Here is a 14,617-nt window from a genome sequence, read left to right as displayed (position 1 = left end):
TGAATTAATCTGTGTACGTCTGTCTGTTCGTCTGGATGTTCGATTATAACGCATAAACTCCTTGACCGATCTGCCTCTTTAGGAAAGAGATATCTCTTTTATCACATTTTAAAGAAAATTTAATTTTTTTATTTTTTATACCTTGTTAGGACTCAACAGTTTATGCTGAACCTGAGTCAGTTTTATTTATTCATCATTCATTGATTAATATAATCAATTAAACCTGATAACAATAGTTGTTTCTGAATTTTGATCATTCTCTGCTCAATTTAAACTTTTGTAAAAACTAATTCATTATACTTTGTCACTTAGAGTTTACATTTTAACTACATTTCCTTATACTCCCTTGCAACACAGCAACACTACTATAAAGTTTGTATTTCCTTTTTTGGATTTGTTGATCTTGATTAATGGATTTACTATGCCCCAGAGTTTGTATCAATTAAATGCTACAATTCTGTTATTTGGTTCGAACTAAGCACCCCCCCCCTTCTGCACACATGCAACATAAAGTTGCTATAAATGAGATTTAAGCTTTCAAATTTTATATATTTATATGTCAGTATCTTGGAAACCCAGCTTTGTATAGAGTTTTCCCTTTAAAAAAAGCAAGAACGTTCTTTGTATCCTGTATCTTCACTTGTTTGTCCGATATCTTTTACCTGTGTATCTTGTATCGTTAACCTATATCCTTAGTAATCCCCCTGTCTATCCTGTCTTTCAACTGTATCCTGAATCAGAAACAGTTTGCATTAAAAGTCTTTTATTATCGATATAACAGTTCTGTATCAGATACAGACTTTACAAATCATATCACAGATCTGTATCTCAAAGTAAATACAAACCATCTCTTATGATCCATAGAACAGCTCTGCACCAGATACAGACTATATAAACCATCTGTTACTATCCATAAAATAATCCTCTACCAGATACAGTTCATATAAACCATATGTTAATATCCATATAACAATCCTCTACCAGATACAGTTCATATAAACCATCTGTTAATATCCATATAACAATCCTCTACCAGATACAGTTCATATAAACCATCTGTTAATATCCATATAACAATCCTCTACCAGATACAGTTCATATAAACCATCTGTTAATATCCATATAAAAATCCTCTGCCAGATACAGCTCATATAAACCATCTGTTAATATCCATAAATAATCCTCTACCAGATACAGTTCATATAAACCATCTGTTAATATCCACATAACAGTTCTGTATCAGATACAGTTCATATAAACCATCTGTTAATATCCATATAACAATCCTCTACCAGATACAGTTCATATAAACCATCTGTTAATATCCATATAGCAGTTCTGTATCAGATACAGTTCATATAAACCATTTGTTAATATCCATGTAACAGTCCTGTATTAGATACAGTTGATATAAACCATCTGTTTATATCCATATATTACAGTCCTGTATCAGATACAGTGTATATAAACCTTCTGTTAATATCCATATATTAGTTCTGTATTAGATACAGTTCATATAAACCATCTGTTAATATCCATATAACAGTTCTGTATCAGATACAGTTCATTTGGAACTATACTTTTCATTTTTCCAGTCCCCATATTTTCCCCTGTCAATCCACCTAAAGTAGGTGTATCTACATTGTACAAAATATATACACTGTACACTTGACATCAATGTTCTATCAGTAATCCGTGCTAAATTACAGTCAAGACTATTTCAATTCCCGTTGGAAAAGTTCTGATGTACATTTGTTAGCAATCCTTTTGAATCTTTAGCACTGAACGTTTACCGTACACTGTACATTTACTGTGCACTACCTTTACCTTAAACTGTACCTTAACTGTACAGATTACACAACTGGAAATTTAATACACAAAAATCAATTTTAAAAAATGTTGTTAAATTTTTTATATTTACACACAAACATTGTGTTGTTAAGATTGTCATATTTAGCACAAAAAATCTTTTCTCAAGAAAATCAAATAATACAAAGAACAAAATTTAGGAAATATGATCTTTCCTGAAAATTAGTTTTTTTGGCAACATAAACCGGTTAAAATTTGTTTTTTTTTCATGATGAGTTTAGAAATTATGATTAATATCAAATGAAAAGAAATCAAAACACTGCTCAAATATGACCAAAATACCAAACTAAACCTTACATAAATCTAAACTAGATTTTAAAAAGTATTTTTTACTAGAAAATATTGCTGCCGCCCTATTGTTTAATACTTAAATAATCTGACATAAGATTTATGCGTTAATGAATCATGCGTGGAGGGGGAAGGGGGAGGTTGAAGATAGATAGATAGAGAAGAGGGGGAAATGAATCCCACCCTTCCAATCCTAACTGTTCTCTTGCATATTTGAAACAGTTGTTGTTAGCAGACTCCTGGTTCACCTGGAGAAACCATATCAGTCAGAACTCAGTGTCCAAGTTGTAATATCCTGGTGGATAAACTTTCTCGTCCTATTCCTGGTAGTGAGTAGGAAACTATTTCAACTCTGCTCGAGTTCTTTGCATCTCATTCATCCTAGCGGATAGTGGAGTCTCCCCCCCCTCCTCCTCCTCTATGGTTGCAGGAATTCTGATTAGATGGACCGATTTATACAATAAATAGGATCCTAAGTGCTTCTCAGATCAATTCGTGATTCCAGTATTATTCGCGGTTCTTTCTTTCCCTTGGATTAGATGCATAAACTGTGTGTGGTGTTCATCTCAAATCCTAGAGTTCTTCTGCACAATCACTTAGCATGATTGGGTATAGAGATCCAGAGGTAGGATTAATCTTGACTCCAGGAACATGATTGGGTATAGAGATCCAGAGGTAGGATTAATCTTGACTCCAGGAGCATGATTGGGTATAGAGATCCAGAGGTAGGATTAATCCTCATTCCAGGTTTTCTTCTGGATACTGTTATGAGTATTTTAAATGATGGAAATCCTAATTTAAGATTTTTTTTATTTTTACATATAGTTTTATAGTCTGGATCTAGATAAGTGTGTTGTTGAAATTTTGATCTACTGCACTAAAGGTTATCTTGACTGGATCATCTTTCAAGATGACATTACCCCATGAAAAACCCAAATTAGAAGCTGGGGTAATAAATACGTATCTAAAGCTAGTCCCAAGTGACGCTGACAACTAAAGTCATTTTAATGCCATAATTTTTCCCTTTGCGTGCAAAATCACAAGTGGAAAGGAACTGGGTTCTTGCTTATTTGCTAATCTTTGCAACCTGACGGTGTTAATCTTTAAAATTTTAAACTTTTAATATTAGATCTGACAGAAGTTATAATTTGTAATATCAAACAGATACAGCATCGAGTTACAGAGATATATGGATTAAAAAGTCAGCGTTTGTGACAAAAACTCGGATTCTATTTCAAATTTTTATCTGATAAATATTAAAATATTAGCTTAGGTGCTTTTTCCTGCTTGATGAAATCTGAACCAATGAAAACCTTGGTCTCTGTTTTTCCAGCAAGATTTTTATTAAATCAGCTTTTTAAAAAAACATAAATGAAATTAAACCGGGTAATAAAAAAATCACTGATTCTAGTCTCTAAAGACAATGACACTAACCGCCGGACTGTTTTGGGCAAATTTTAAAACCAAAACCAAAGCAAATTTTTAATAGTTTGTATTACTTAAAAATAAAAATTACTAGAGGTGTTGTTAGAGGGAAGGGGGGAGGGGGGAGGATGAAAAAAAGTAATTTTAAATAAATTCAATTAAGTGTTGATAGTATTAAATCCTGGATTAGTTTGTTACAATTATTCACTGCGTTCATATTAAGCCATAGTTTAAAGTTTTCCTAAATCTGTAAAATTTAATTATATATTCAGTAGATAGAACACGCCTTGTTCAAACTGTATCTAATTTGTACAAACTTAACTTATGGCTTGATTGAATGACAGTTCTAAAAGACAGATTGGTTTCCAGAGGGGTAGGGGATCGAGGGGGGGGGGCGGTTCCTGTAAACCTAAACCATCCTTGTTTACTATTTTTAGTTATTTGTAGAAAACTTAAAGAATGTTCGGTAGCTAAGAGTATTGATTTCATTTATTTTTGAACCTTGATATGCATTCGCGGCATTGAAACTTTTTTGAGCATAGCTATGAAAAATCACCTTCCAGATGTAAACATAAAAGTTCATCATATTTTTTTCTGTAATCATTCCCCCTTTTGAGTTCACCCTGATTTTATTCTTTAATTTGTTTATTTGGATAAAGCATTTTTGGTCAGTGTTTTCTCTATTTTCAATGCAAGGAACGGATTATTTCTCTTACCAATCCGGATCCGGTTCTGTATGTGCACTGTCCGGGTGTACAGTGTAAAACCTTTAAAATTAAACTGTCCAAAAACCGTCCCTTGACATGGTTCATAGTTTAGCCGACGAACCATACAAACTCGTTATCATGCTTATCATTCATTTTCTATCCTTTTATATATATTGTTGAACAAGGATTATAACTTGAAAGAAAAACTGGTTTAAATTTTGCCAACAGCCTTGCTTCCATTTATCTTCTATTCTATTGATAAAGGATGGTTACAAACAGATATTTCTGTATTTAATCTCCAACAGTCTCATTTAAGAGATTGTTTTCATAAATATGAAAGATGTTTAGGTAACAATTTATAAAACGAGGAATGCAATTTTAACTCAATTTACATCAACCTGACAAAGACCAAAGATAAAAGTTTGGATAAAGAACATTTTTAAATATATTTTCAAAAACTCGGGATAAGGACGACGAAAACAGAAGTCTTGATTTCGACGATAAAAAATGCATTTATTTGTTTTCGATAAAAAAATGTCGAAATATTAGTTTTTATAGTTTATTAAATTCACTTTTTTCATTATTCGTATTAATGCAAAGTTGCACAAACATATTTTTATTATTTATTTATTATTTTATTTTATTATATATTATATTATTCAAGTTTAAAAAATGAATCATTATATAACATGTATTGTATCAAGATGACGTTTTTAATTTATTTTATTTAAGGTTTTCTCGGGGGGAGTGCGTCGGGAGCCGAACAATTTGTACAGATCTGGGTCTCTTAGTTTCTTCCCTTACTTAGACATGGCAGACCTAGGCAGTGCTGGACCCTTCATTGTAAGTAAACATATCATTTTAATGTAAATAATAATAATATAAACAATATATATTTTCTTTTTGAATTAATCTGTGTACGTCTGTCTGTTCGTCTGGATGTTCGATTATAACGCATAAACTCCTTGACCGATCTGCCTCAGATTTTTATCGATGAACTCTGTAGAACCACGAAAATCTTCTTAGCTTGATATAAATCTTGAGTAGGTTAACTTATAAAGGAGGTTTAGGTTCCAGGTAAAGCTGGGTTCCTAAGCTAGTAACTAATATAAGTCTTGGGTGCATGTCACATTTATGTACCATCGATTTACTGTTCACTCCTCGGTAAGTGTTCATATATTAGACAGAAAAATTCAAGGAAAGTAGATTGCAGTTGCGTATACTATCCAAACATGTTGAAATCAGTTCTCTCTGGGCGGATTTGTGAACAAGAATAGATGCATCAGATTCGAGGAGGTTAAAAGCATTAAATTTTGATAATTTTGATAATTCACATAAAAGTTCCCTATGACCGGAAGATTTCATTGATTTTTTTTTGTGAAAGATGGATCCCATGTCAGGCTTCGACATCCGTCTTGTTACCGCCCAGAGACAGTACACTGCAGTACAAAAGATACATACACCTCTGAAAAAACTTTCCTTGCATTATAACCTTGGAAAAATTGATAGATTCGTCAAAAGAATCATGTTATTTGTAAAGTTTACACCAGTTAAAGTATGTTAAATATGTTTAGATTTAGAGTAATGTCAAATGGTCTCAGATGTTTTTAATGTTTAAAGTAAAAAGTAGATTTAAATTGCGCTCATTTTGATCATTAGGCAGTTAAATATGCTAAATTAAATATATTCATATCTTTTCTTTTTTTTCTAAAAGATGCGTTAACCAGTTAGATTTATTGTTTGGTTTCAGTATAATTTCNTAACCATTTACTTTCATTTAACCAATGCAGTGAACTTTTTAATGTGCGAAATGAGTTAAACTCATTTTGTTAAAATTTTGAGGGTTTTGATCAATGAGAAGTTAGTTGTTCTCCCTGCTAGGAGAAAATGATTTCATTGTTGCTATTTTTTGTAACCTAATGCTAATAGTGTATAAATCAGCATCAATAAACCCATGCTGAACAAGTTTATAGAAACTTTTCATGATAATATCATAGGAAATAAATGTTTTACTATCCATATTTTTTGGGGAAACTTCAATTTTATTTACATTTCTAGTGAACAGTTAATAATAAGTTTTATTGTAAATGAACAATTTTCTAAAATCCCCTCTGAAAGCACTTGGGTTGAAAAGGTTTTGGATGCCCCTGGATTTTTCCATGTTTATTAAATTATAAAAATTATCCAATTGAGATAATATTTCTGCCATATGAAGATAATTGTTAAAACATCTGTTTCACGCACGCTTCTCTCCACGCACATAATGCCGCGGGGTTTCTCAAATTAGCAGGTTGTCTTGTTTCTGCTTCTTTGTACCTGTCCCATTCCCTTTTCATTAAACTTTTTTTCAACTTTTTTTAACACCCTAACCACTCTTACCCAACCACATACCCCCTGCAGTACTTTAATTAGTCATCTTATACAATGCTTAAAATGTTTTCCCCTTCCCGTCCCTTCTTCTTCCCTTTTACTCCTTCTTTCCTTTGCAAATTTTTACATTTCTCTTCTCTCCTCTTCTCTTTTCTCCTCTTATCTCCTCTTCCCCATCCTATTCTCTTCTCTTCTCTCCTCTTCTATTCTCCTCTCCTCCCTTCTCCCTTTTTTTCTTCTCATGTCCTTCTCCCTTTCTCTTTCTCTTCCCTTCCCTTTTCTTCCCTTCTCTTCCCTTCCCTTCCCTTTTCTTCTGTTCTCTTCCCTTCCCTTCTCTTCCTTCTCTTCGTTCACTATCTTCTCTTTCGTCTCTTTCGTCTCCTTCTCTTTCTTCTCTTCCTTCTCTTCCTTCTTATCTTTCTCTTTCTTCTCTGCCATCTCTTCCTTCTTTTCCTTCTCTTCCTTCTCTTCCTTCTCTTTCTTCTCTTTCTTCACTTTCTTCACTTCCTTCCTTCTCTTCGTTCACTATCTTCTCTTTCGTCTCTTTCGTCTCCTTCTCTTCCTTCTTTTCTTTCTCTTTCTTCTCTGCCATCTCTTCCTTCTCTTCCTTCTCTTCCTTCTCTTCCTTCTCTTCCTTCTCTTCCTTCTCTTCCTTCTCTTCCTTCACTTTCTTCACTTTCTTCACTTTCTTCACTTCCTTCTCTTCTTTTCCTTCTCTTCCCTTCTCCTTCTTCCCTTTTACTTCTTCTCTTCCCTTCTCCGCTTCTACCTGCTCAACTATCATCCCACGTTTTCCCTTATCCTACGCTTCCTTTCTCCCTTTGTCCCGTTCACATCTCTTCATTTTTCTATCTTTGTCTGGAACTTCTTTTTCCTTCCCCCATCGAAACAATGATTATATTTCGTTTTCTAAATTTTCTTTGCTTTAATCTTTAATTATTTGGATCTCACCCAGAGATTCCCATACTCATCTTAAACAATTTCACGTCAATAGAAACTGAATTGTTCAATTTTTTCTCAGAGTACAGAGAGTAGTTGACCGAGAAATTTCATTATCTCAACATTAATCTTAATTCTAAGATGTTTATCTGTATTTTATCCATGTGTGACCGTTTTTTATTGTTTTACATTATCTTGTAACTTCTAATTAATATATTAGTTTCTCCCATTCTATCTCAGATGCTTGAAGAAAGTTTGAACAATGAATCCACCTGTTAAAACTTAATCCTTAAATTTTACCATTAGAGCTTAAACATAAGTTTGTTGTTTTTAAAATCTATCAATCATCATTGAAACAAAATGATTACACACAAATGATTCACATCATTTCTAAGCTTTTGAAATAAATCGTTTGTTAATAGCTCTCAAACCGCAAAAAGAAAAACTAGCAAATTTTAAAAAATTTCCCACTATTTTACCCTTTCTCTGCTTGATATTTGTTTGTTCTCCTTGGATGCATTTTAGAATGTGACACATGGCACATGTCTGGCATGCCTCGCAGTTTTTCCGGCACATTGCTTCCCGCATTCTTTTAAAATATCCCTGGATTTTCTTTATATTAATCCGAGACATGGGTTAGACACATATATTCATCCTTGAGAGTATAGGAGGAGGATTCTTCAAGCGCTCAATCATAATTTGAAACCATACCGCGCTCACGTGCACGCTTGCGTACACAAACATGCTTAAACTATTGTCCTGTGCGCACACAAGGTATCATCAATCAAACTTTTGTGATTTAGGAAAATTTTCAATTTTTCCTTTCTTCTAAGACTGCTTAGTGTTTGATTAACATGCAAATTTTGATAAAATATTTGCTTAGATTTCATACACCCCGATATTTTTGAAAATGAAAAGTTGCAAAGTTTAACTTGCAAGATTATGATTGATAGTATTTCAACTTGTCTACTTGTTGAGGGATGGTTCATTTNCCCCCGCCTCTCCTCCAGCTGATTAACTTGTAGAATCAGGTTTTTATTTCTGCTCTGTACTCTCGGGTGAGACGGGCAAGGGTTGGGTATCCTGAGAAATTGCCCTGAGCGTTAAAGTGGAGTGGGACCCAACCCAATTTTTTTTGTATTCAATCTTATTTATGTTATAAGATTTATTTTAAATCTTGTTTGTCCTTGTTCGATTCCTGTTTGATCCCATGGTTTCTGGTCCTCCCAGTGTTCTTTAAGTTCCTGTACATTCTTGCAGTCCCTGTATGTCCCTGTTATCTCTATATGCCTTGAAGTCCCTGTATCCTCCTGTAGTCTTTGTTTCCCCTTGTAGTCCCTTTATCCCCATGTTGTCCTTGCATCCCCCTATAGTGTACAGGAGTATAGTCCTTATATCCCCATGTAGTCCCTGTATCCCCCTGTAGTCCCTGTATCCCCCTGTAGTCCATGTATCCCCCTAAAGTCTCAGTATCCCCCTGTAGTCACTGTTGCTCCCTGAAGTCCCCTATATTTCCCAATATCCCCCTGTAAGCCCCGTATCCCCCTGTCGTCCCTGTATCGCAGTATCTCCCTGTAGTCACTGTTGCCCCCTGTAGTCCCCTATATCCTCCTGTAGTCCCTGTATCCCCCTGTAGTCCCTGTATCTCCATGTAGTCACTGCATCTTACTGTAGTCTCTGTTTCCATAGTCACCGTATCCCCCTGTATCCCCCTGTCCCTGCATTCCCCTGTAGTCTTAGTTTTTCCCAAAGTCCATGTACCCCCTTGTATTCCCTGGATTCCCATGTAGTCCCTGTTTCCCCTGTAGTCCCTATATCCCCCTCTAGTCCCTGTATAGTGTATAGTGTGTTCCCTCTGATACAAATTATCCATCTTTTGACCTTGCCTAGACTAGGACTAGGTATGCAAATTAGCACTTTACAAGATCTTCTTCATAATCCTACACAGTACACAACAAGGGAGGGAGTGGGTGGAAGAATAGGAGTTAGGAAGGAAAAGAGGAGTAAAGCAAGTAGAAATGTGTGGTGGGTGAAGGGGGTGGAGAATGACAGGAGAAAATGAAGGAAAATAGATAATACATGAGAAAGGGGGAAAAAAGATGGGAAAGAGAACTAAATAAAAACTTTTGATTAAGAGTTATTTCGAATGCATGACTATTTTGTGCTGTTAAATCATTAAGAAAAGGCAACAAATCCGCTCGCTAATGAAGTTTTTATGTTCGAGCATCTAGAAATAGGCTCAATAAGGCATCGATTAGTATTTCTGGGAACATCAAATAAAATTCGATTGGAAACATTCCATGAATTATATTATTTTATAACATTGCTACTGTTAAAGTCCCATAATTGGGATCCATTGAAGTCGCAAGCATAAATATTGTAAAGATGGACGACGGTTACAGGGTCGGCAAAGTTAAAGTAAAAGTAAAATTCTTGTCCTAGAGATTGAAGTTTAGAAACTTAAAGATAAATGTAGATTAAAATACTGTAAATCTGTAATTTTTTTCTTAGAACTATAATAAATCGTTTTGCGAAAAGTTTCCCATTTTTCAGGTTTTTCCCTATTTTCTAATCTTAGGTTTTAGCCAGGATAAAAATGTTTGATTACTGAGCGGTTTCTGACAAACCATAATTATACTTCTTATCTAAATATCTGAGATAAATAATGAACCTCAGTTCTCAGTTCTTCCGCCTAAATCCCGTGATTTCATTTTAGTCCTCAGATATTGGATGGATAATTTCATTTTTTCGTTTCTTTGGTTAAACGACTCATTAGACTTCAATTTGAATTGAACTGACAGTAGTAAGTTCAGCGCCCTAGCTCAAATTCATTAATTCCGGTCTCTAGTTAGTTTTATCCCTGGAACATCTTCATGAGTCTGAATTTAATGAATTTGAGCTGCGTCTCAAATCCACCTAAAACCCGGTTTCAATTGAGCGCCGGTTTAAATCTTGAAGCATTGAATACAATTTTAAGTGTAACCAACCATATTTCAGCCGCGTCTCAAATGTAAGCCACGGCTCAAACTCTTTAAATTCGGCCCCTGGGTTTGTACCCGTTTTTAAAACTACGAAACAGATGAATCTCTCGTCCTTGTAGTTTAATCCTGACCCTGTAACCTGTAACCCGGGTTCGAATGGTGCCAGGAACTAGGAACACCTCATATATCTGGGGAAAAACTCATTATGTCGACTTAGATTACATTTAGTTTAAATGCACTTTGTTTTCCTTATTATTTGATATTTTATGTTCAATAACTCAATTATCTGGCTGGTAGTTTTTCTTCTATTCTGTCAATAAATTAATTCTACTTTTAAAGTTTTTGTCACTGTGAAATGGTTAATTGCACTGTGTATGTACTTGTATCATGCTCTCAATACCCATCCTGGACCTGATCAGTGAGGGAAGGGGGGGGGGTCTTCCCTCCTTATCTACAGCACTAGTTGAAGATGTTCCCTAATCTAATGTGCTCCGCCCAATGCTGATCATATATACTTTTATTGCAAGGATTATTCTAGTTGGAATGATTACGCAAGGTTTGGTTCTCTCTCTCTCTATCCATCCTCTCCCTGTCAGTCCGTCCGCCTGATTTCCCGTGGTGTATGTATTGCTAGCAGGGGCAGGAGCGCTGCCAGTACGGGTTCGACCTTACTCCAGGGACGGGGCATCACCGGAATGTGTGAAAACCCAAACCCAAGCAAAACATTCCTATGTCTACATCCAAGTTTTTGTGAGATTATCGTTCCTCGAAATATGATTAAAGTTGGATTTTAATCCTGGATAATTGAATACAATCCTTTTAAGTGAGTTCAGGCTTAGATAAGAATTTCTAAGGTCAAGTGAAATCTTGAGGAGATGTCGCCCAGATCTTCTCTCTCTCTCAGAAGCATGGTGGGTTTATCACGCCTTCCTACAGAACCATTAAACAATGTCAAACCCAACCTTTCTTCTATCCTATATTTTCTATACCTACTCGGCCATGGTTACTATGCATGCATCGCGCTTAAGTCTGACAGATTTATTGCTAATTTAGTATCTATTAATCCTGAAACGTGAGTTCCGCGGAGGTAAAAAGGTGATGCAAATTTCATTCATTATTTTCCGGGAAACAACACATGTTTAGTCACTCAACAAACTCTGTTTATAATTATATACCGCTACTTTAATTCTATTTAATCCCTTAACTTAAACCGTTCTTTTGTATTCGTTACAGGTTTTAATACTTTTTTATCCGGGTAACGCTAGATCTCATCTCATATATTCTCGTATGAATCACGAGTTTGCGGATTCAAAACGTATTTCTATTCAATTTAAAGTTTCCTCTACCCGTTTTTGTTTAAAATGTCAAGTTTTTTGGTTTTACTGGTTACACTTCATTTGATCGCAAATTAACTGTTAGAGGGATGCCGACCTAATTACAGGAGACTACTTTTTTATTTCAGAAGTAGTAGTTTTTTAAACTCAAAAACCGATTAAAATATTCTGATATTGAACTTTAAAATTTCATTTTATTCCGGTCGCTTGTTAATATTTTTTTAACAAAAAACCAACTATGAGGAAGATATTTTGTAAAGTGTTAAATTCTGTCAATTTTTTTCTTATTTCTGCTGCATAGATCTGCCGCCACTTACAGAGAAACTATAGGATAAGATTTTCAATTTTCTATAATTTTTAAATAGAACAACGCATATCATTTGATCATTTTTCTCAGCAAAAGATTTAAAAGGTTCAGTTATGAATCAGAAAGTATAAATGTCACTTGAAATTACGTCAACACTACACTTCACATTCCACTTCTTTTTATTCGGGAAAGGTTTTTGTCTTTAACAACAATCAATGTCGACAAAATTTAATTTTGAATACTAGATACCAAGGTTTTACTTTAAACGATGCAAATTTTAACTATGGCGAAACTCGGTGTAGTTTGTAAATCCTCAATTTCGTGCAGAACTAAGGACGAATATTCTCAATCTCTACTGTTTTCACAAGGGGTGGAGAGGGGGGGGGGGGAGGGATTCGCCATGCATAACTTTCTGTGTAATCTGTTACACAATCTTACATTCTAGTTACTTGAATTTCTCAGACCAAGTGTAGAATAAAGATACACTTTGCACGGTTTCTGCTCCTTATTTGTTCTCTTGTTTCTTTATCTTGATTTTCTAGTTTAGATTGTTTGGATTGCAAAAGTGTTGGAGAAAAGGGGAGGGGGGTGTTCAGTTTAACTTCTTTAGTCCAACTTGAACTTCTTCAGTTTTACTTAAACTTCTTCAGTTTAACTTAAACTTCTTCAGTTTAACTTAAACTTCTTCAGTTAAACTTAAACTTCTTCAGTTAAACTTAAACTTCTTCAGTTAAATTTAAACTTCTTCAGTTTAACTTAAACTTCTTCAGTTTAACTTAAACTTCTTCAGTTTAACTTAAACTTAAATTAAGGATTATATATTTTTTACATCTTGCCAGAGCTTAAGTTTGAGTTTTAAAATTGGACTTTAGCTTTATTTCGAATTAAGCTTGATAGCTTAAGTTGGTGTTAGATTTATCTTTTGCTTATGTTAGGGAAACAGATTTGTTAGCTTAAGCCAGAGCTAGAGCTTTAATTAAGCTTTACCTTGAGTAAGATCTAGGACAAGACCTAACTTCTGAATTTTTTTTCTCATGATCTTCAGATTTGGTTTGATTAGGTTCAGGTGGTGGAAAGCAAAGGATGGATTATGTTGTAGGGATTGTTGAGTAAAATATATATTTCCATTAATCCGAAGGGATTAAAAGAAATCTGGGGGGGAGGGGGTGGACATAATCATTTCTCTTTTTTACTTCCCCTCTTCGGGTTTCTTTTAAGGTCTATTCTTTGCATCTACTTAGTCTCAGATTTACGTCTTTTCTCCTGAAATTATTCTAAACCTACTGAATTTTTTAGAAAATTTGAATAATATGAATTCCCGAATTGCACTGCCGACCTCAGCCCACGAATACAAAAATTATTTATGTTAATATTTTATTACGAATGTTTAAACCTGATTTATTAACAATTTCGTTGATTAAAAAAGAATTTATTTGATCTTAATATTTTGAACTTTTATTGATTATTAACAGTTTTTAAAGATTTACTATGAAGATTGGATTTGCTTAATTTTTCATAAAGTTTTGTTTTTAAGGATTAAGTTTAATCTTTCCTGACAAACCTAATCGAATGAAGTTGCATTTGTGAAGTATTTGAACCATCAGGAGTAAATTTCCGGCAGAGTTAACCCTCGACCTATCTCATGCACTCAACAGACCCTCCTCCCCGGTATAGGATCAGTATCTTACTTTTAAATTGTATTTTTCTTGTCAACTCGACCCATTTGAGAACTTAATCTCTCGCCCCAGGATACTAAACCAGGATGGAATCTGAATTCTGATATTTAAATTCTAATCTAAGGTTTATGGTCGGGAGGCATCCTAAGATAAATGTACTGACTTTATTCATGCCTAAATAAAGATACTGTGCTCACATAGATTCAGCCTCATTATAAACAGTCTCATCAATTTTTAAGACAGGGCTGACTTTGAAGTGTCGCAACGCCCTAAGCTTAGATTTTACCGCTCTAACTCACTTATGCTTTTCTGTAGCCCTTTACATGTACATTTTAGCACTGTAAAGCACTTCTTGTTAGATTTGGTTTTTTAGAAGTAATTGGCAAAATTCTCAACGATTTTTGCTTGAGAGCGTGAGACCATTAAATCGCAGTGTGCTGGTTATTAAAGAAGGAAGAGCGGTAAAAGAAAAAATAAATAAAAAATATTGAAAAAAAATACTAAATATGATGATAGATAGACATAAAGGATGGCTGGAAGAAGACATAAGGGAACACTATATTTGTCAACTTGACATAACAAGAACAGAAGTGGGAAATGAAATGACGTTGTTTGAAAACTAGAAGCTCGCAGGTTTACACTGTTATTCAGGTTTTAAAGGATAGGATGGAAAACGATGAGGGGGAGGGGGGCATTACACAATTTTTCTATATTCTTGTGT

General features: G+C 34.4%; 1 protein-coding gene across 2 annotated transcripts in view; it reads left to right on the top strand.

Annotated features, from left to right (window-relative positions):
• Positions 1–4,992: 4,992 nt before the first annotated feature.
• LOC111694950 (serine/threonine-protein kinase N) overlaps positions 4,993–14,617 on the top strand; it is a 44,083-nt gene continuing 34,458 nt past the window's right edge. Inside the window, exon 1 of one of the 2 annotated variants that reach the window (XM_023464036.1) lies at positions 4,993–5,132. In XM_023464036.1, coding sequence (XP_023319804.1) covers positions 5,100–5,132 — 33 coding nt within the window. In that variant the 5' untranslated portion in view covers positions 4,993–5,099. Of the gene's footprint in view, positions 5,133–11,232; positions 11,491–14,617 lie in introns of those variants that run through there. The other variant, XM_023464035.1, reaches the window with a different exon arrangement.

This window comes from Eurytemora carolleeae, unplaced genomic scaffold, assembly GCF_000591075.1.
Source record: "Eurytemora carolleeae unplaced genomic scaffold, Eaff_2.0 scaffold192, whole genome shotgun sequence".
NCBI classification, from domain to species: domain Eukaryota; kingdom Metazoa; phylum Arthropoda; class Copepoda; order Calanoida; family Temoridae; genus Eurytemora; species Eurytemora carolleeae.
This window is presented reverse-complemented; position numbering and strand designations above follow the sequence as displayed.